The 19511-nt window shown below is 54.9% G+C and overlaps 1 protein-coding gene across 4 annotated transcripts in view; it reads right to left on the reverse strand.

Moving 5' to 3' along the window:
* Positions 1 to 15631, reverse strand: part of NID2 (nidogen 2) — a 49121-nt gene extending 33490 nt beyond the window's left edge. For all 4 annotated transcript variants that reach the window (XM_070504365.1, XM_044765638.2, XM_070504363.1 and 1 more), the window contains exons 1-3: positions 15327 to 15631; positions 14576 to 14881; positions 6762 to 6994 (exon numbers count right to left, since the gene is read on the reverse strand). In XM_070504365.1, the coding sequence (XP_070360466.1) occupies positions 6762 to 6994; positions 14576 to 14881; positions 15327 to 15545 (758 nt within the window). In that variant the 5' untranslated portion in view covers positions 15546 to 15631. The remainder of the gene's footprint in view (positions 1 to 6761; positions 6995 to 14575; positions 14882 to 15326) is intronic.
* Positions 15632 to 19511: the final 3880 nt, after the last annotated feature.

Genomic DNA, 19511 nt, shown 5'->3' on the forward strand with positions numbered 1-19511 from the left:
AAAATAACCTCTAATTAAATATAAATCCCTCTCCTGGCCTTCGTCATCGTGTAGGATGCGGAGGTAGCCAATGTGAGTCTGTCCTAAATCCAAGGTGATTTGGAGAGCTCAGTGACGGAAAGAACTTAGTGTGTTTCCTAGAAGGAAAACAGAGCTGCGAGATGGGAGGACAGCGCCCCTCCCGGGCTTCAGGAGGACTGTTAGGAAGTCTCGCTGAGCGCGTGGCGTGGGCCACTTCGTCAGCACCCGGTGGCCGCTGTCCTCCAGGAGACAGGCGTGTGCAGGTTCAACACAGCCCGTGAGCACTCGCGGAAGAAGAGCTATGAGACCATGAACAGTACAACGCACGACCCTTACAACGAGGAGCCGAGTCTGAGGAAGACAGAGGTTCCGCTGACTAGGAAACTTCTTCAGAGCGGCACACGGGCTGTGAGGAATGACTTTAAAATACTTAAGCAAAAAAGAAAAAAAAGATGAACATGGCGAAACGCTGACAACTTATAAATCCAGATGACGAGCCTCTGGGTGCTCATTCAGCTGTTCCCTCCCCTTTCCTGTGTATCTTTGAAAATTTAAATAATGAAAAGTAAAATAGAAGATTAAGCTGAGGAACATTTTTATAATTTGGAGGCAGAGAAGGCCTTTCTGAGAAGAACCAAAGACCTGAAATCCTAGAGGAAACGGCCAGAGACATTGACAAGCCTAAACTAACACCTTCCAGATCAAAGTGACTTTAAAGATGAAAAGCTGGATACAAATATTCACAGCATATGGGAGGATTAATATCTTTACTATTTTTTTTATTATTTATAAGAGTTCTTTGTAAACACCCCAATAGAAAATAGCAAAGAACAGGGACAAGTCGCAAAAAGAGACAGATAAATGGCTATTAAACATACAAGAAAGTGTTCAGTTTTACCAGTAATCAAAGAAGTTAGAGTGAAGATACGAGCATTTTATGCCTGTCAGATCCGCAAAGGTTAAAAAGATAGCGGCTTGTAGGGACAGACCGTGCCGCACAGCTCTGCAATGCTGGCAAGGATGCGTGCTAACATACGGCAGAACGTCAAAGTGCGTAAATTCTTTCTCAGCAATTCTACTTTTAAGAATTTATTTTTAAGAGAAACAAAAATCTGAGCAGCATGTATTATGCTGTTTACTGCAAGGATATTAGTAAGAGGAAAACCAGAAACAGGTTAAACGTTCATCAATAAACTACTGTCTTAGTAACGCAGGACACATGAGATGCCTTAAAATGATCGTACAAACGACGTGTCACTGAACGATGTCCACAAGACGGCGACAAGTGGGAAAGGGCCACGTGGATGGTGAAAGAGCCATGTTGGTTTTAAAAATTGTCTACATACACCTGAGATCCTGGAAGGACTGCTAACACTTGCAGGAGTGACACCGGGTAATTTTTACCATCATTTTACATTATTCTGTATTGTTTGTACTTTATTTTATTTTTAACATTAGGCATGGATTACACTAAAGGAAAATCCCCATTGGTTATTTGGCCGCATAACTTATTCTGCTCTCAGCAAGCAACTTGGAGGTTTCTGGGAAGCAGCAAGATAAACATGAGGGAAGGCACAGAGGGAGGGGAATAGAAGTACATGCGTGTGCGTGTGTGTGTGGCTGCATGTGTGCGTGTGTGTGCATGTGTGTGCATGTGTGCGTGTGTGTGTGCATGTGTGCGTGTGTGTGTGCATGTGTGCGTGTGTGTGCATACGCGGCTGCATGTGTGCGTGTGTGTGCATACGCGGCTGCATGTGTGCATGTGTGCATACGCGGCTGCATGTGTGCATGTGTGTGCATACGCGGCTGCATGTGTGTGTGGCTGCATGTGTGCGTGTGTGTGCATACGCGGCTGCATGTGTGCGTGTGTGTGTGTGCATGTGTGTGTGCATGTGTGTGCATGTGTGCATGTGTGTGCATACGCGGCTGCATGTGTGCGTGTGTGTGTGTGCATGTGTGTGTGCATGTGTGCGTGTGTGTGCATACGCGGCTGCATGTGTGTGTGGCTGCATGTGTGCGTGTGTGTGTGCATGTGTGCATGTGTGCATACGCGGCTGCATGTGTGTGCATGTGTGTGCATACGCGGCTGCATGTGTGCGTGTGTGTGCATACGCGGCTGCATGTGTGCGTGTGTGTGCATACGCGGCTGCATGTGTGCGTGTGTGTGCATACGCGGCTGCATGTGTGCGTGTGTGTGCATACGCGGCTGCATGTGTGTGTGGCTGCATGTGTGCGTGTGTGTGCATACGCGGCTGCATGTGTGCGTGTGTGTGCATACGCGGCTGCATGTGTGCGTGTGTGTGCATACGCGGCTGCATGTGTGCGTGTGTGTGCATACGCGGCTGCATGTGTGCGTGTGTGTGCATACGCGGCTGCATGTGTGCGTGTGTGTGCATACGCGGCTGCATGTGTGTGTGGCTGCATGTGTGCGTGTGTGTGCATACGCGGCTGCATGTGTGTGTGGCTGCATGTGTGCGTGTGTGTGCATACGCAGCTGCATGTGTGCGTGTGTGTGCATACGCGGCTGCATGTGTGCGTGTGTGTGCATACGCGGCTGCATGTGTGCGTGTGTGTGTGTGCATGTGTGTGTGCATGTGTGCGTGTGTGTGCATACGCGGCTGCATGTGTGTGTGGCTGCATGTGTGCGTGTGTGTGTGCATGTGTGCATGTGTGCATACGCGGCTGCATGTGTGTGCATGTGTGTGCATACGCGGCTGCATGTGTGCGTGTGTGTGCATACGCGGCTGCATGTGTGCGTGTGTGTGCATATGCGGCTGCATGTGTGCGTGTGTGTGCATACGCGGCTGCATGTGTGCGTGTGTGTGCATACGCGGCTGCATGTGTGTGTGGCTGCATGTGTGCGTGTGTGTGCATACGCGGCTGCATGTGTGTGTGGCTGCATGTGTGCGTGTGTGTGCATACGCGGCTGCATGTGTGCGTGTGTGTGCATACGCGGCTGCATGTGTGTGTGGCTGCATGTGTGCGTGTGTGTGCATACGCGGCTGCATGTGTGCGTGTGTGTGCATACGCGGCTGCATGTGTGCGTGTGTGTGCATACGCGGCTGCATGTGTGCGTGTGTGTGCATACGCGGCTGCATGTGTGCGTGTGTGTGCATACGCGGCTGCATGTGTGCGTGTGTGTGCATACGCGGCTGCATGTGTGCGTGTGTGTGCATACGCGGCTGCATGTGTGTGTGGCTGCATGTGTGCGTGTGTGTGCATACGCGGCTGCATGTGTGCGTGTGTGTGTGTGCATGTGTGTGTGCATGTGTGCATGTGTGTGCATGTGTGCATGTGTGTGCATACGCGGCTGCATGTGTGCGTGTGTGTGTGTGCATGTGTGTGTGCATGTGTGCGTGTGTGTGCATACGCGGCTGCATGTGTGTGTGGCTGCATGTGTGCGTGTGTGTGTGCATGTGTGCATGTGTGCATACGCGGCTGCATGTGTGTGCATGTGTGTGCATACGCGGCTGCATGTGTGCGTGTGTGTGCATACGCGGCTGCATGTGTGCGTGTGTGTGCATACGCGGCTGCATGTGTGCGTGTGTGTGCATACGCGGCTGCATGTGTGCGTGTGTGTGCATACGCGGCTGCATGTGTGTGTGGCTGCATGTGTGCGTGTGTGTGCATACGCGGCTGCATGTGTGCGTGTGTGTGCATACGCGGCTGCATGTGTGCGTGTGTGTGCATACGCGGCTGCATGTGTGCGTGTGTGTGCATACGCGGCTGCATGTGTGCGTGTGTGTGCATACGCGGCTGCATGTGTGCGTGTGTGTGCATACGCGGCTGCATGTGTGTGTGGCTGCATGTGTGCGTGTGTGTGCATACGCGGCTGCATGTGTGTGTGGCTGCATGTGTGCGTGTGTGTGCATACGCAGCTGCATGTGTGCGTGTGTGTGCATACGCGGCTGCATGTGTGCGTGTGTGTGTGTGCATGTGTGTGTGCATGTGTGCGTGTGTGTGCATACGCGGCTGCATGTGTGTGTGGCTGCATGTGTGCGTGTGTGTGTGCATGTGTGCATGTGTGCATACGCGGCTGCATGTGTGTGCATGTGTGTGCATACGCGGCTGCATGTGTGCGTGTGTGTGCATACGCGGCTGCATGTGTGCGTGTGTGTGCATATGCGGCTGCATGTGTGCGTGTGTGTGCATACGCGGCTGCATGTGTGCGTGTGTGTGCATACGCGGCTGCATGTGTGTGTGGCTGCATGTGTGCGTGTGTGTGCATACGCGGCTGCATGTGTGTGTGGCTGCATGTGTGCGTGTGTGTGCATACGCGGCTGCATGTGTGCGTGTGTGTGCATACGCGGCTGCATGTGTGTGTGGCTGCATGTGTGCGTGTGTGTGCATACGCGGCTGCATGTGTGCGTGTGTGTGCATACGCGGCTGCATGTGTGCGTGTGTGTGCATACGCGGCTGCATGTGTGCGTGTGTGTGCATACGCGGCTGCATGTGTGCGTGTGTGTGCATACGCGGCTGCATGTGTGCGTGTGTGTGCATACGCGGCTGCATGTGTGCGTGTGTGTGCATACGCGGCTGCATGTGTGTGTGGCTGCATGTGTGCGTGTGTGTGCATACGCGGCTGCATGTGTGCGTGTGTGTGCATACGCAGCTGCATGTGTGCGTGTGTGTGCATACGCGGCTGCATGTGTGCGTGTGTGTGCATACGCGGCTGCATGTGTGCATGTGTGTGCATACGCGGCTGCATGTGTGTGTGGCTGCATGTGTGCGTGTGTGTGCATACGCGGCTGCGTGTGTGTGTGGCTGCATGTGTGCATGTGTGTGCATACGCAGCTGCATGTGTGCGTGTGTGTGCATACGCGGCTGCATGTGTGTGTGGCTGCATGTGTGCATGTGTGTGCATACGCGGCTGCATGTGTGTGTGGCTGCATGTGTGCGTGTGTGTGCATACGCGGCTGCGTGTGTGTGGCTGCATGTGTGCGTGTGTGTGCATACGCGGCTGCGTGTGTGTGGCTGCATGTGTGCGTGTGTGTGCATACGCGGCTGCATGTGTGCGTGTGTGTGCATACGCGGCTGCATGTGTGTGTGGCTGCATGTGTGCGTGTGTGTGCATACGCGGCTGCATGTGTGCATGTGTGTGCATACGCGGCTGCATGTGTGTGTGGCTGCATGTGTGCATGTGTGTGCATACGCGGCTGCATGTGTGTGTGGCTGCATGTGTGCATACGCGGCTGCATGTGTGCATGTGTGTGCATACGCGGCTGCATGTGTGTGTGGCTGCATGTGTGCATGCATGCATGAACGCATGTGTGCACGTGTGTGCATGCGTGACTGCACATGCGTGTTTACATGTGCATGTGTGTTAATTCTTAGGGGTCTTTGTGGCTGTGCAGGGAGCATGGCTGGCTCTTCTGCAGGCTTTTTGGCCCCCACCGCCTTCTGCACCCTGTGCAGACGTCGACAGTTACTCTGATGCTCTGGGATTCTTGTCTGTGTGTCTGTGTCTGTCTTCCCACGGGAGTACACACTGCCTGTGCACAGGCCGTTGCCTTGCACACCTTTGTATTTCAAGTGCTTGGTCCCCGTGAGCTCTCGATATGTCTGAGGAGCAGAGACTGTGGGCTCCAGAGCAGGCGAGGACGGTGGAACCAGGGGAGAGACAAGGAGCCAAGTTTCCTCCAGAGTCGAGAGTAAAGGCAGCCCAGATGGAGACCCAAGGATGCCAGTGTGGGTCACAGAACGGGGAAGGCCGGGGTCAGCATGGAACAAGGAGTCCAGAGCTCCACCTGCACTTGGATTTTGGCTTTGCCACTCAGTAACTCTGAGATCACAGGACCCTGACTTCCCCACACTCAACTGTCAAATTGAGAAAAGAGTAGAACTCCCCTCCCAGGATTCGTGTGGCTTTTAATTGAGACGACTTCTGGAGAGCGTTACACAGAGTTTGGCAAGTACTAAGCTCTCAACAAATGTCGGCTATGAGCCACCGTATTTGGGCAGGCCTGCTTTCCGGGAGAGGACGCACGTGGTGTTCTAGCACCCAGAATGATGGGCCGGAAGCGGGAGGCAGCTGGGGGCTACGTTGCCGAGGGTTCTCTCCAGCTTCCAGACCAGTATTCAGCAAAGGGGGAAAAGCAAAGATATATTTTAAAGCCCTGAAATTAATAAATATTAGAGGTGCTGACTCATAAGCTGTGGGATGTGGAGAGACGAGAGGCATAAAGGCTTCTTCTTGCGCCAGCAGAGCAGCCTCAGGGGGACCAGGGCTGTGCCGCCGGCCTGCCTTGTGGGCATCCAGGCTGTGCGTCTCAGATAACGAAGCCACTGAGGAATCCTGAGACTTCTAAAAGCCCAATAATCTGTCTGTTTCCCAAATTACACTACTCTTAATTTAACTTTTAACTTGTGTCTGTTGAAAAGACTGAATCACAACATGTCCTCCTGTGAAATGATCCACCTGGAAAAACCTCAATCCTGGCGGTTACACTGCTGGATATTTTTAAGTGGTTCCAAGAGCAATGTTTTCCATAGCAAGCCTCAGTGGCTCTGCGTGCGCACACACACACGTGCACACACACAGAGTTTCTGGAATCCACAGCCAACAGGGCAGGAAAAATAAAGGCTCTTTTCTGTGTTGGGGACTTGCTCCCCAGGGCTGGCCCAGCCCCGGTTCTGACCCAATGCCGCGCTCAGACAGCGCCCCGGTGCCACATAAGGGTCTCATGGCCTCGCAGGCAGGTACCGTGAGGGTCCCGAGGGCTCTCCCCCGCGTCACTTACTGGTAGAGATTCTTCACGGACTGCTCGGTGCTGGTCAGGCTGAAGTACGGCGCCTCTCCCTTCAGGCCAGTGGCCTCCCCATGGCAGAAGCCCACCCGGGCTGGGAGCTCGAGCTGGACGTTGTAAGACTCTTTGGGGCGAGTTCCAAAGAACTGAAGGCCGCCGGCAGGATAAAGAAAGAGGGCGTAGGTGTCGGACTCATCAGAGGCCAGAACCGCCTGGAAAGTGTTCCGCTGGGAGGAAAGGGAAATATTCTTAATAAACAAACAGAAAACAGAACTCAAGCGAAGCACTGTGAGTGCAAAGGGCGTCCCTTCTCAGGGTTTCTTGGGCTGTTCTTAGATGTGATATTCTTACCAGTCCTCTGCACGCTACAGGTAGAGCTTTATAAGCTACATTATTGTTTCACCATCTTTTACCCGTTCAGATCAACAGGTGAAATACGCACAGGCAGAAAACACAGGCTAAAAACGTATTCTTTAAGGTTGCAAACTTCTCCCATCCAAACCTCTTCAGAGCTAAGAGCGAGCAGTGAAATAACTCGCCCTTCCCACAGCTCTGCCCATGTGGGCCCTGCGCCCCCGTCGACCCTCCTTCGCCCCCGTTGACTGAGACCCCGTGGCCAGCAGGGGCTGCGCTGGGCTTGGCACGAGGCCCCTTGCTGCCCGCACAGCCTCACTGTCCTGTCTCTTCCACCAGCACCTCCACTTCAGAGACAGGAAACACATGGGGCTACCGGCTGCCAGAGGCCGGGGAGCGGGTCTGAGTGGCCCCAGAGCCGGCGCTGCAGCCTGATGCCATCCTGGCTCCTCCTGAGCCCCGGCCCAGGTGCCCTCCCAGGTTCAGACGCGTCCTCATCGGACTCTCCAGCATTCCCAGACTGTCCTGCACGTCCACACTTCCGTCCTTCTCTCATGTTCCCAGTGCCTGGAAACCCTGCTACCCTCTCCTGCGGTCCCGCTGGGGTTCGGCAGCTCCCTGCAGACTTCTTTCTGTTCTCCGACCCCCATAACACCTCTGTGGGTTTCTCATCAGATTCACCTTCTTCTCCTGGTTAGCTGTCCATGTGTTTGCAGCCTCCGTTCAATAGTTCCTTTGGACATTAATTCAAACAACCTGCTGAGCACCAGGCCTCACGGGGGTGCCGTGGAAGCAAAGGCGGCCAGGACGGGGACTCCCAGCCTCGCGGCCAAGGAGCGAGATGCCACGGCCAGCCCGAGAGCCACTGAAGCAGGCGGCAGAGGCCGCAGAGGGCGTGTGCCGAGGTCGGTGGGAGTGTTGCAAGGTGCCTGGGAAGCTTCAGAAGCAGACGGAGCCAAAGCAGCCCAGAGAGAGACCTGGCCCGGCCGAACCAGCCTCAGACTCAGCACCCGCCCTACAGACGTACTCCTCGGAGCCCAGCTGACTCAGATTTTCAACACACCGCCTTTTCCCTCTACTTCCGCCCAGAATCTCCCACCCCCATGACCCATTAACATGCTTGATTCTCTTACACAGATGTTATGTTTAGGGCTGAGCACACCTCTCCCTAAACCCCACCCCTTCTACGACAGAGCGGGGACCTGGGAAGGATTTAAAAACTACGACTCCCCCTAAATAATGCAGCCTTCAGGAACGTTATTTACTGGTAAGTAGTGTGATTTCACCATTTTGCTGGACAAACAGAATTCATCACATTTTACTCAGTGAGGCGGCAAACAAGAGGCTCCGTCCCGTTTTGCTCGTCCTGGGTCCTCCGCGTGGCCCTCAAGCTCTCCCCTAATCTTCTTGCTTTCAGCATTTGAAGTACAGTTTTGAGGTTTTGTGTTTAAGACAAAGGAATCTGGTGTTAAAATGCTTTTCAAGAAAAAGAGGTAACACACCACCTTTCTTCTCCTTCTCTAACAGAGAAAGCCGCCTTGCTGCCTTCTCCTGGCTCAAACCTAAGACGGGGGGTGGGGGGTGGAGGGGAGGTGTCTAGTATATTGGTTATTGTTGTAGCTCTTGACTGTTTCATCAGCAGAGCTTGACTTTTCCAAAAGCAAAAGGTGAGGGTGTTTTCTAGAATTTCTCGAAGCTGGGGAGCCATAACCCCAGCCACAGAGGGAGAGAGGCTGTGTGGGTCGTGTCTGAACCTGACACCCTGCAGCATCCGTCCAGGGTGAGGCAGTAACTTCCAGCTCCCCTTTAGTGGGAATAAATAACATTCAGCTAGAGAAAGTAAAGAGCTCGAGGAAGAAGAACCTGCTTTAAAAACTGAGCTCTAGAGCTCCCGGTACCAACTGCCCACAATACACGCGAGAGAGGATGAGATCCTGGCTGCAAGTTTAGAGACCGTCTGTCAGATAAGGGGCCCTGGAGATGGAAGGAACCGAGGGGGAGGGAGGAGGAGGTAGGGGAGCAGCTCTGGGGCGAGGCTGCTTCCCTGTGCGGTCTGGGTATTCAGCTCTTTGTTGCCGTCATTCAGTCAGTCAGCAAACACATACGTTTCTGTGAGAATTCACTCAGTGCCTTTCATATGCCACCCTGAGCTGCACTTGCTATGGGAGGCATTCGCTTAAAATATTGTCTCCACTGAAGCACGAAAATAGGAGAATTTTAAACAAACTTTATGATGCCAAAGTACAGGTCGAGAGTCTGGATGTTTAAAAAGCACCCACACAGCAAATGGTCACTTTTACAGTTCTCTCTTGGGTCCATGAAGTTCTCTCAAGAGCCCACTTGGCCAAGTCTGGAGGGACCCCTCCCAGCACCCCTTGACCAGCCGGCTTCCAGACCGGAAAGGTCTTTGCATTCCTGCAGCTGAGCCTTTGCAAGAACCCCCCACGCTGTCTCTGAAGGGAAACTCTCAGATGGGCTGCCAAACCCACAGAAGGGTCACCAGTTCCTGACCCCCCAGGATCCCGGAGGAGGGGGGCCCCCACCGGAGAAGGAGCAGCAGAGAGGGTCAGGCCGGCGGCTGCCGGGCTCCGAGGTTTCCATCCCATGACCAGGAGGGGAGAAGCCAGTGCCCTCGCAGACCAGGTGGGTCCTGACCCCTCACGCAGAGGACACACCATCAGTGCTGACTGACGCCCGGCACAGCCACACAGACGGAGGCTGACCACGCCCCTGCACGAGTTTCTGGTTTCTGCAATCCATTAATTAACGTCAGCCATCTGGCAAAAAATCAGAACAGTGCCGTCCCTGTTCCCAAAGGGCTTTGCTACAGTGGCTCACAAAAGTCACCATGAGAATTAAGAAAGCCAGCTCAGACAGGGTCCCGAGCTCTCCTTCCTGTCTCCTTAGGGTCAGTGCTTGCTCTGCTGTAGCATCACTGACTCTGGTTCCAGGGACGGGTGGACACTAACCTCCCTGTTAGTGTATTTCTCCATCTCCCATGACCTCTATCTACGTGGCTGTTACAGGCTGGATTTTCCCTCATCCAATTTTCTGCTCTATATCCTACAGATCCTGCCAAAAATTCAAATGCAGATAAACGCTCTGTTGCTGTTACATCCCTAACAAGACGCCCTTCCTGACGCTCAGTCCTCAGCAGAACTTCTGCATTTCCTTAACCAACCTCCACCCTCTCTGTTCCCGATGTCTGCACAGCCGCGTCCCAGGCTCGGGGAAGCCCCTCAGGATGGACGTGGACCTCCCCTCTTCCGGACTTCAGCTCCAGAGGTCAGGAAGCCACAACAAGGGCCCACTTCTGCCGCTCATTTCTCTCTGGATCCATCCCCCTGGGCGATGACCACCATGCTCTGAACTCGTCAACAAGCCCGTCCCCACACGGGGCCTCCTTGCTCGTCCTGCGTTACTGCCCCGACGCCCTCCGTCAACTCCTCCAGCCTCAGCTCGCAGCCCTTGGCTCTGCCTCCTTCCAAGACTCATTCCTTCAAGCCCGTTCAGCCCAACAAATTCCAGGCTGGGAAAACGTCCCCAGGCCACACAGATCTGTGTACCCTGCTCCCCAAACCCACCCCCGAAACAACAACAACAAGGCTCGCGCGCCAAAAATGACCAGACTAGAGTGAGCACAGCCCTTGTCATGCGTCCCATCAACAGGTCTCTGGAGCTCACCACCGTGGCTGCTCTGCTCCGGGAGGGACCCCTGACGTTTGAGGGAGCCTCACATCCATTGAGCGATGAGCCTGGTTCCTGCTTGTTTAGACGAGTCACACCTGACGACCCAGTGTCAGGCCGACGTTCTCTCACGCCACAGCGACCATCCGGGGAAAGTGGAGCCGCTGAAACTGTTCTGGGTGGCGAAGACAGCCTTCCTCCAACATCTTCAGTTTCCAGTAACTGCACGTGAGGTTAGCATGCCAAGGCTCCAGAAAGCCGTGCAGAACCACACGGTCCCTCAAGCAGAGCACACTGCTGTCTGCAAAATCTGCCTCCAAAGAACCAGTAAAGCAAGAACTCAAGTCACAGGCTCTTAGAAGAACCGCCAATGTGGGTAATTGAAAAAACACCCTCTCTCCAAACAGAGCCCTCGCCTCCTTTCTAAATGAAACAAATCCTGCAGCCAGCACAGCATATGGCGGTGTCTGAAAATGATTTTAATTAGAAAGTAAAAGAGAGACGGAACCTACAAATATTCCTTACTCCCCCCAAAAGAGAGCAGACAGAAGCTGAAACTCAGAACACCTGTATTTACAGAGCCCTTCTGCACAGGACTTGCATCACAGCATCCCTACAAGAGGGAGAAATAGACGAACCAGGATCTGCTCCTATGAGGCCACAGCAGTGGAGCACAGACTGGCAGAGCATCCACACCCACCGGGTCTCAAGGACACAACAGCCACTTAAAAATGCCGTCGCCTTAGTTAATTCTCACAACTCCGTGAGGCGGGCGTTGCTGCCCCACTTTATAGGCCAGGAAATGAAGAGCGAGGCTGGGTCACTGCTTCCAAAGTCCCCGGATCACCTTCCAGAAACGACTTCTTTCAGAATGTTTTTCTCTCACTGCCACTGTCTTCACAACTCCTGAAAGCTAAGTAAGAAAAGCACTATTCCTGCACGACAGACGGACCTGAACCGTCACCTCGTCTGTACTGTAAATTTGGTTTCAAACAAGCCCTGGACTCTGGAGGTTCTGCTGTGACCGCGTCGCCCCGGAGCCCCTGCAGCCGCTGGTCTCTGGCTCGTCTCGCTCAACTCTGTCTTTCCTTCTTCTGTTGAAAAGCAAACAGCAGCAAACCCTCCTCAGAGCACAGGACCACTAACTTGGAATAACCAGGCATCAGGAGTGTCCTTGGCAGCCAACTGCACTCCATGTTCATTCTGCCTCTGAATGAAACGTGGTCCTGAGGACACTCTGGCACTAAGATCACATCAGGACAGTAAGACTCAGGCCTTATTTATATAATCGGAAGTCTTGGAAAAGGTGCAACTATTGCTGTGTCTACCTATATCACTTCAGCCAAGAAAATGAGTCTTGCATGAAAAGTCTGTGTAGAAGGAACAAAAAAACTAAGAATCAACATTCTGTCTGCTAACCTGCCTTTGCCTCACCAAGAGCAGCATTCTGGACAATCGCTTTTTCTTGTATTTGCCGTTATCTGTGATACGCAAACAAGACCTCCTGTACTTATCTTGTGGGATTGTTGTGGGGAGAACTTGTGATAAAATACTTACAGAATTAACAAGACAGCCTGAACAAACGGCATGTATAACAATTGTCTCAGTTGAACCTTCTCAACACAGACAAGAACTCTCCGGGAAAAATATCAGTGCCCTGCTTAGAATCCTTCAAAGGCTGTCCACTGCCGAGGACCAAGTCCAAGCTCCCGGCAGTGTGAGGCCCCTCCCCGCGGCCTCCCGCCTCCTGTCGCACACCCTTCCTCTTCAGTAATAAGGTACCACACGTGGTGCCCCCACCGCACACTTCACAGCTCACGGTCATGCGTCAGATGCACTGCCTTCTGCTGAGACAGTTCCACTCCACTCTGCTCGGCTGGGATTCAAAGCTACTGCCCGGATGGAGGCCCCTAACCAGGGAGGGCTGACTCAGTCTCCTCCAGTCTAGACGCTACACTCATCCTATTGAACACAACCGGTGTCCCTACTAAACTGCGGGGTCCCTGAAAGTAAAGAGTATGTCCCTCCCCAGTGTCTCTCTCAGTCTGGACAGACCGTGAGTGTGCCAAACGGTTTGCTGGATAATAAATCCCAACCAAGTTTAGATATAAATTACCTGCACACACACACAAATGAATATGCCACATGTAAGATAAATGTTTAGGAAAAAAGACTGGAAGAAAACACAATAAAGTGATGGCAGTAACCTTTAGTTAGTGGAATTATGATTAATGTCTATTATCGCATTTTCTAAATGTCTTATAGTTACATTACACTTAATTTTAAACAAGTTTTTAAAACTTATGAACAAAAATGAACAGATAAACGAATGCAACACAATGGTGGCCCCAGCTCTTTCCTCGTTCTCACCCTCCCAGCCCAGAGCCGACACAAAGAAGGTGTGCGACCTGTTTGCATTGAATGTGTTCTGCTGAATACCTGAGATGTCAATTCCAAGTACTTGAAAAAACTATTCAATAAACAAAACTAGATGTTGCCTGACCAAAAAAAGAACAGCAAAAATATCCTAAGGTCAAATAATTTTTATTTCTAGATCTTCTTTGCTTACTACAGGCTTTAGGAAATATTTCTCACCCAGAATGGCCGCCATCTGGACCACTCAGTGGGAGTGGGCAAGCTACTTCATCTCTCAGGACGACAGGCATCATCCTTCTATCGCTAAGAAACAGTGATGAGTTAAAACAGAGAGAAATTCTAAGAGTGTCAGCCCGTGGAGTAGGACACTTTAGCCTCAGGTGTAATTTCAAGGCAGGAAGCCCTTACCTACTGCAGGAATGAGGCAGTTCACCACGTGCCAGGCCACCCTGGCCCCACCTGACGGCCACGTGGAGTGCTTTAAATGTTGCTGCCAACCCCACAGACTGGGAGCTGGGGCACTTTTACTTGCTCAGGGAGAGACTGTAAAACAAATTGAGGACGGCCTCCTGGAAACCAGGGAGCATGTAAACCAGCAGCTGGAGAGCAATTTGGCAAAAGCTGTCAAGAACCTTATAAAAAGTGCCTCCTTTCTGGCCCAACGATTCCACCTCCTGGAAAGTCAACTAAGGACAGAGGTTTGTGCAAAGATTCAGCTTAAAAAAAGTGCTTCACAAAACTACTTATCATGATGAAAAATTGGAAAGAATCTTAATGTTCTCTGGGCACAGCGATAAACCCACTGGGTAGAATACTATGCAGACATTAAAAATGGCATTGTAGAAATGTATTTATTGACATTGAAACATGTTCACAATATGCTATTTAGTTGCGGGGGGGAGTGGGTTACAAACAGTATGTGCAGTGTGAACCCATCACTGTTAACAGATAGTGACAGACTCAGATAAGGTTAGGAAAAAACTCTGGAAGACACACAGGAAAATGTTTAAGACTGGTCATCTCTGAGTGGTAGGAAAATGAGTGGTTGTTCTTTTGTAAATTGCCTGTAGTGGCTGATGTTTTCCTTCAATGAACGTATAACCAGAAATAATGCTTGTATACTTAGAAGTGATTCTAAAAATAAACACCCAAACAGAAAACCAGCGTGGTCCGAGGGCCTCCGCATCTCACCGGGGCCCGCACCCCCCTACGCGGTCCCCCTCGCTGGAGGTGACCACTCAGACCCTCGGCGGAAGCCCCCGCTTCCTTCACTTCCAGGCCGCTTCGGCCCTGGCGCCACCAAGCGACACGAGGCTCTGCGGGGGCGAACTCAGGGACCCCAGACCTGGAACGCGCCCGCCCGCAGCCGGCTCGGCCGCCCCGTCACTCACCTCGCCCGAGGGCGGCGCCCCGCGCGCGGCCTCCTCATAGGCGCCCACCTGCGCCCACGTGGCCAGGAAGGCGTGGGTGGGCGCGAAGTGCGCGGCGCGCGGGAAGCCAGTGCGCACGTAGCGCGCGGCCAGGGCCAGCACCTCGGGGGACGTGTCCTCGCGGAACAGCACGCGGCCCCGGCCCTGGCTCGTGTCCACGTCCGCCAGGAAGGGCGCGATGGCCGGGAAGTCTGTGGGGAAACCGTCGTCCACGTACTGGGTCTCCCTGGGGAAGTCCTGGGTGGAGATGATGCCGTTGGTGCCCACCTGGGGGACGAGGGGGATAGAGGGACGGTCCGGACGTGCGCGCCACCGCGCTGCGCCAGAGGGAGGGGACCCGCGGGCCTGGGGCTGCCCCCGCCTCGGCCGGTCCCTCCCGCCCGGACCCAGCGCGCGGTCCTCCGAGCCCTGCGCCGCGCTCGCCCGTCCTCTCCTTCTCGCGCGACCGGGGACCCCGTATCCCTAGGGAGCCCCGCATCCGGACGCGCAGCCTTCCCGCTCCCTCCCAGGCCCCCGCCCCGTCCTGCTCCGGCCGGGCCGCCTGGGGGAACGGACCCGCCACCCGGAGGTGGCAGCGCGGCGGGTCGTCGGCGGGGCGGGTCCCGGGCCCCAGGACCACGGCGCGCGCCCCTCTCCAGGCAGCCCGGGGACCCGCCGCCCGACCGGGAGGACGCAGCGGGAGCTGCGGCCGCGCACCCGGGGCCGAACTCACGTAGAGGCGGCGGACCCGGGCCCCGTAGAAGCGCAGGGGCCGCGCCAGCTCCACCGCGCCCGAGCTCTCGTCGTCGCCGTCCCGCAGCAGCCGGTCCCCCCGCGCCGGGCCGTGCGGGAAGAGCTCGCCCGGGCGCAGCGCCCCCGCGCGCGGCCACAGCAGCGGCAGCCACAGCAGCAGCGGCAGCGCCGGCCGCACAGCCGCCCGGTCTCCCCGCATGCCGCCGGCCGAGGCTACGCCGCACAGCGCCCGGCGCACGCGGCTCGGCCCTCGGCCCTCGGCTCTCGGCCCCCGGGCGGCGCCGCGCGCTCGGAGCTGGCCCGCGGGGCGGGGCCGCGGGGGGCGGGGCTATGGGCCCGGGGGCGGGGCTATACGGGCGGACCTGCGGGCAAGGGGCTACGGGGGCGGGCCTATGAGGGGCGGGCCCTGGGGGCGGTGCTATAAGGGCGGACTGGCGGGGCAGGGTCTGTGATGGGCGGGGCCTGGGGGGCGGGACCACGGTGGTGGGCGGGGCTCCCCTGCGAGCGCGGACTGGCTGCGGCGCTCAGCCGGGGGCCAATCACGGCTCCAGGAGCGTCCTGCCGCGGCCTCCGTCAGGTCTGCGGACACGTGGTCCTCGTTACCCTGGCCCTGCCTGACCGCCCAGGTGGCTCCGGACCCTCGGCCCTCCGGGGGGCGGGCCCGCCCGAGACCGCACGGCCCAGGGTGTGGCGGCGGCGCACAGGAGGGCCCAGGCGCGGGACAGCCCTGTCGGGCCTGCAGGGCTGGTGCGGCGGAGCGTTTGCCGCTGCCGGGCCCCGCGCCCTCGTCCAGGGCGGGAAGCGCACCTCGTGCGAGGCGGGGGCTCCCTCCCAGGTTCCGTGCCCCCGAGGCCGCCGCCCTGGAGCACGGGCCACCCTGCCGGAACCCCCGCAGTCAGGGTGAGAGCATGTCTGCTCCCCGGGAGGGCTGTGAAAGGCGCCTGTGTGGTGGGCTCGTCTGAGGCGGGCGGGGGAGGGGGGGGCCTGGGCACCAACAGACATGGGGGGCAGGGGTGAGGTGGGGGGCACCAGCAGACATGGGGGTCTGGGGTGAGGTGGGGGGCACCAGCAGACATGGGGGGCCGGGGCAGGGGAGGCCACCAGCAGATATGGGGGGCCGGGTGGGTGGCCTGGCAGAGCCACTTTGAGGGACTGGACACCGAGACCTCGCAGCAGATGCAGGCTTGGGGAGCCTTGTCCACCATAAACATTGCTCTCCAAGCATCAGGAGCTGTTGGAGGTTTTATCACCATTCTTATTATTAAGAGCTTGACATTTCCCAGATCATCTGTTTTCTCTCCCAGACCCCCATGGGGTCCTTGGAAGCAAAGATATTTAAAAAGGAGGAAAAGAGCAAACCTTTGGAAGTGCCTTAAGGGGTGCTCAAAAGATTTTTCGTGTGAGTGTTTATTTCAGTTACACAAACCCTTTCAGGCCCACAGGCCATGCTTTGAAGATATCAGACTGTGAGACTCTCAAAATGGAAAATCGGCCCACAGCAGCTTGCTTCCTCAGCCTGGGGAGTGTGTATTTGGCGTTACAAAATGTATTTGTGCGTGCACGTAGATGTCCTCATTTCTTGGGGGGTAGGTATTGTCCCTGTACGAGGAGGAAATGCAGGCTCAAAGACACGGCTGACTTGACTTGCCCTAAAGGTGCTCTTTGTTGTGAAGTCCGTCACCAGCTCTTCTGTGGCCTTTCCTCATCTCTCAGTTGAGCATAATGCTGTAATAATGGCCAACATTTATCTAGTGGTAAGAAGCTATGGGCTAGTGGGTCAGGCAGACCCTCCGAGGCCCCCAGTGATGCCCATTTCCGGCAGTCCCTCCCCTGTGTCACCCCCTCCCCTGGAGAGGCGCTGGCCTCGTGACCTCACCCAGAGAACATGGCCCTAGTGAGGAGCAGTCACTTCAGTCAGACCACATGTCTTGCTAGCAGACTCTCTCTCCCTGGCTTGGATGGAGCAAGCTGTTAGCTGGGGAGGCCCAGCGGCCGGGAACTGAGGGCAGCCTCTGGACAACAGCCAGCAAGGCACCGGATTCTGCCAACACTGTGTAAGTGAGCTTGTAGTGGATCCTTCCGCCGTCATGACTTGAGATGACCCCTTAGCTCTGGCTGACACTTTGGCTGCAGCCTTGTGAGAGACCCTGAGACGGAAGGTCCTGGGCCCACAGGAACTGTGAGCATCTAATACATGTGTGTTGTTTCAAGCTGCACACAACTTGCTGTTGTTATGCAGCAATAGGTAAGTGACACAGCTAAGGAAACCAAGCCTTAGAGGAGTAAAAATAAAAACAGTTGTTGTTACATGCTGGTAAGTACCAGAGCTGGGTTTGAACTCAGTCTGTCTGGCTGCTAAGCCTCTGCTCCCGAGCACCAAATCGCATTGCCACGGGCCCTGTGCAGGGCAGCTCTTTGACAGGGGACCACCCTGTCAGCTGACACTTGGTTCTCTAATGCGACCTCCGGCTTCGTCATTTGGAACATCCACTGCTAGTCCCTCTACCTGTAGTGCCTTTCCCAGTCACCCTCATCGAGCCAACACTCACTCGTCCGTCAAGACTTGAGTCAAAACCCTTCTCCTTCAGGAAGCCTTCCTGGAATCCACAGGCTAATGTAGATGCCCCTTCTTGTTCGTCAGCCCTGTGCCTGCCCTTACCCTGTCTGCAATCACAGGCACCTCTGTAGTCCCCGGTTGTCACATGTCCCCTCACCACCGCCGCCACAGCAGAGGGCAGGGACTGCATCCTGTTTAGGGCCTGCCACAACCCCTGCCTGGCTCATTGAAGAAGCCTGCAGAAATGTTTGTTGAATGACTGAAGGTGAGCAAGCCAACATGGGGCCAGGATCCATGTCTGCTGGTCAAATGAAACGTCCTTCCCGCTCCGCCCATCCTCCTAGTCTGACCTGAGTCTTGTAATCCTCTTTACCAGGCCGCCCAGCAGCTCACCTACCACTGTTCTCCCATTTCCTCATTCTTTCATCCACCCAATGATTTCCTGCAAGGTCATAGGCAAACAACTCTGCAAGAAATAACAGAGCCCAAGATGTGACCCCTGACCTCGCAGAGCTTGTGGTCCGATTGGGAAAACAAAGCATAATATGAGAAAGCAGCAACGCATGGATTTAGCTGCAAAACAGGCAGAAAGGACCCTTGACCAGGACGGTATCGCTAATTTGAATCTGATGCATCTGAGCCCGAGGAACAGACCCCTAGGAAGAGGCGTCCAGGCTCCTGTCTGCATAGGTGGCCACGTTCTCCCTGAAACACGAGGTTTGGACAGCTGTGCTGGAGCAGACGCTCCTTTGAGCTCTTGTTCTAATATTACTTTTGAAAGACTCTATGGCACCAAAAGAGTGGTTTCTTCTTTGAAATGCCACTTTGTGTGCTGGGGAAAAGAAAAAATCTGTCATAGCTATTTCACTGGTCAGAGTCAACACTGAAGAAACACTTCTCTTGTAGCCACAGCTCCAGAGCAGAACTTCTGCGACCTGCGGGCTGGCCAGAGCCAGAGGCCCTTTCAGGCTGGAGGCCACAGAGCGCGTCCCCTGTGGAGTCCTGAGCCCTCTGGGACTGGGTCTTCACAGGAGAGCTGAGCACGGCTCGAGACATAAGATGCTTTGGGGGCAGGATTTTTTGCCCCAAGCCAGGGATGGTCCCAGACGCCTTGCCAACAGGCCTCAGCTAGAGTCTCCACAGTTGTATTTTTGTGTGGTTCTATTTCTGTTATAAATACCAAGACTTCAGGAATGATGATACTTCCTGTTATGTTAATCAAGAGAATGAAAACATATTTACCCCCCAGTGTGGCAGAGAGCTGTGGAGTTCAGGAGCAAGTTGCGTGTACAGTGCTGACTGGCGTGTGTACCTGCTGCTCTGGGGTGGGCTTGGCAGAGACGTCCTGGTTCCTGTTGCACATGGTGATTCTTCGCATAACTTTACGTCCATTAAATTCCAGGGCGGGTGTGCTCGCGTGCGGGAGAAAGAGATCTGTAAAAATGAGCACGTGTCCACAGACTCAGGCATGGTTGAAATTACGTCAGGCTGATGAAAACCACGCCCTCCTCAAGAATCCTGAGTAGGCCTGGGATGTCTCCGGAGGTCGCCTACATCCGAATGACCTCCACAAACAGTCCAAGCCAGGCCTTCACTCGAGGTTCTAAT

The sequence above is a fragment of the Equus asinus genome, chromosome 2 (genome assembly GCF_041296235.1).
Source record: "Equus asinus isolate D_3611 breed Donkey chromosome 2, EquAss-T2T_v2, whole genome shotgun sequence".
Lineage (NCBI taxonomy): Eukaryota > Metazoa > Chordata > Mammalia > Perissodactyla > Equidae > Equus > Equus asinus.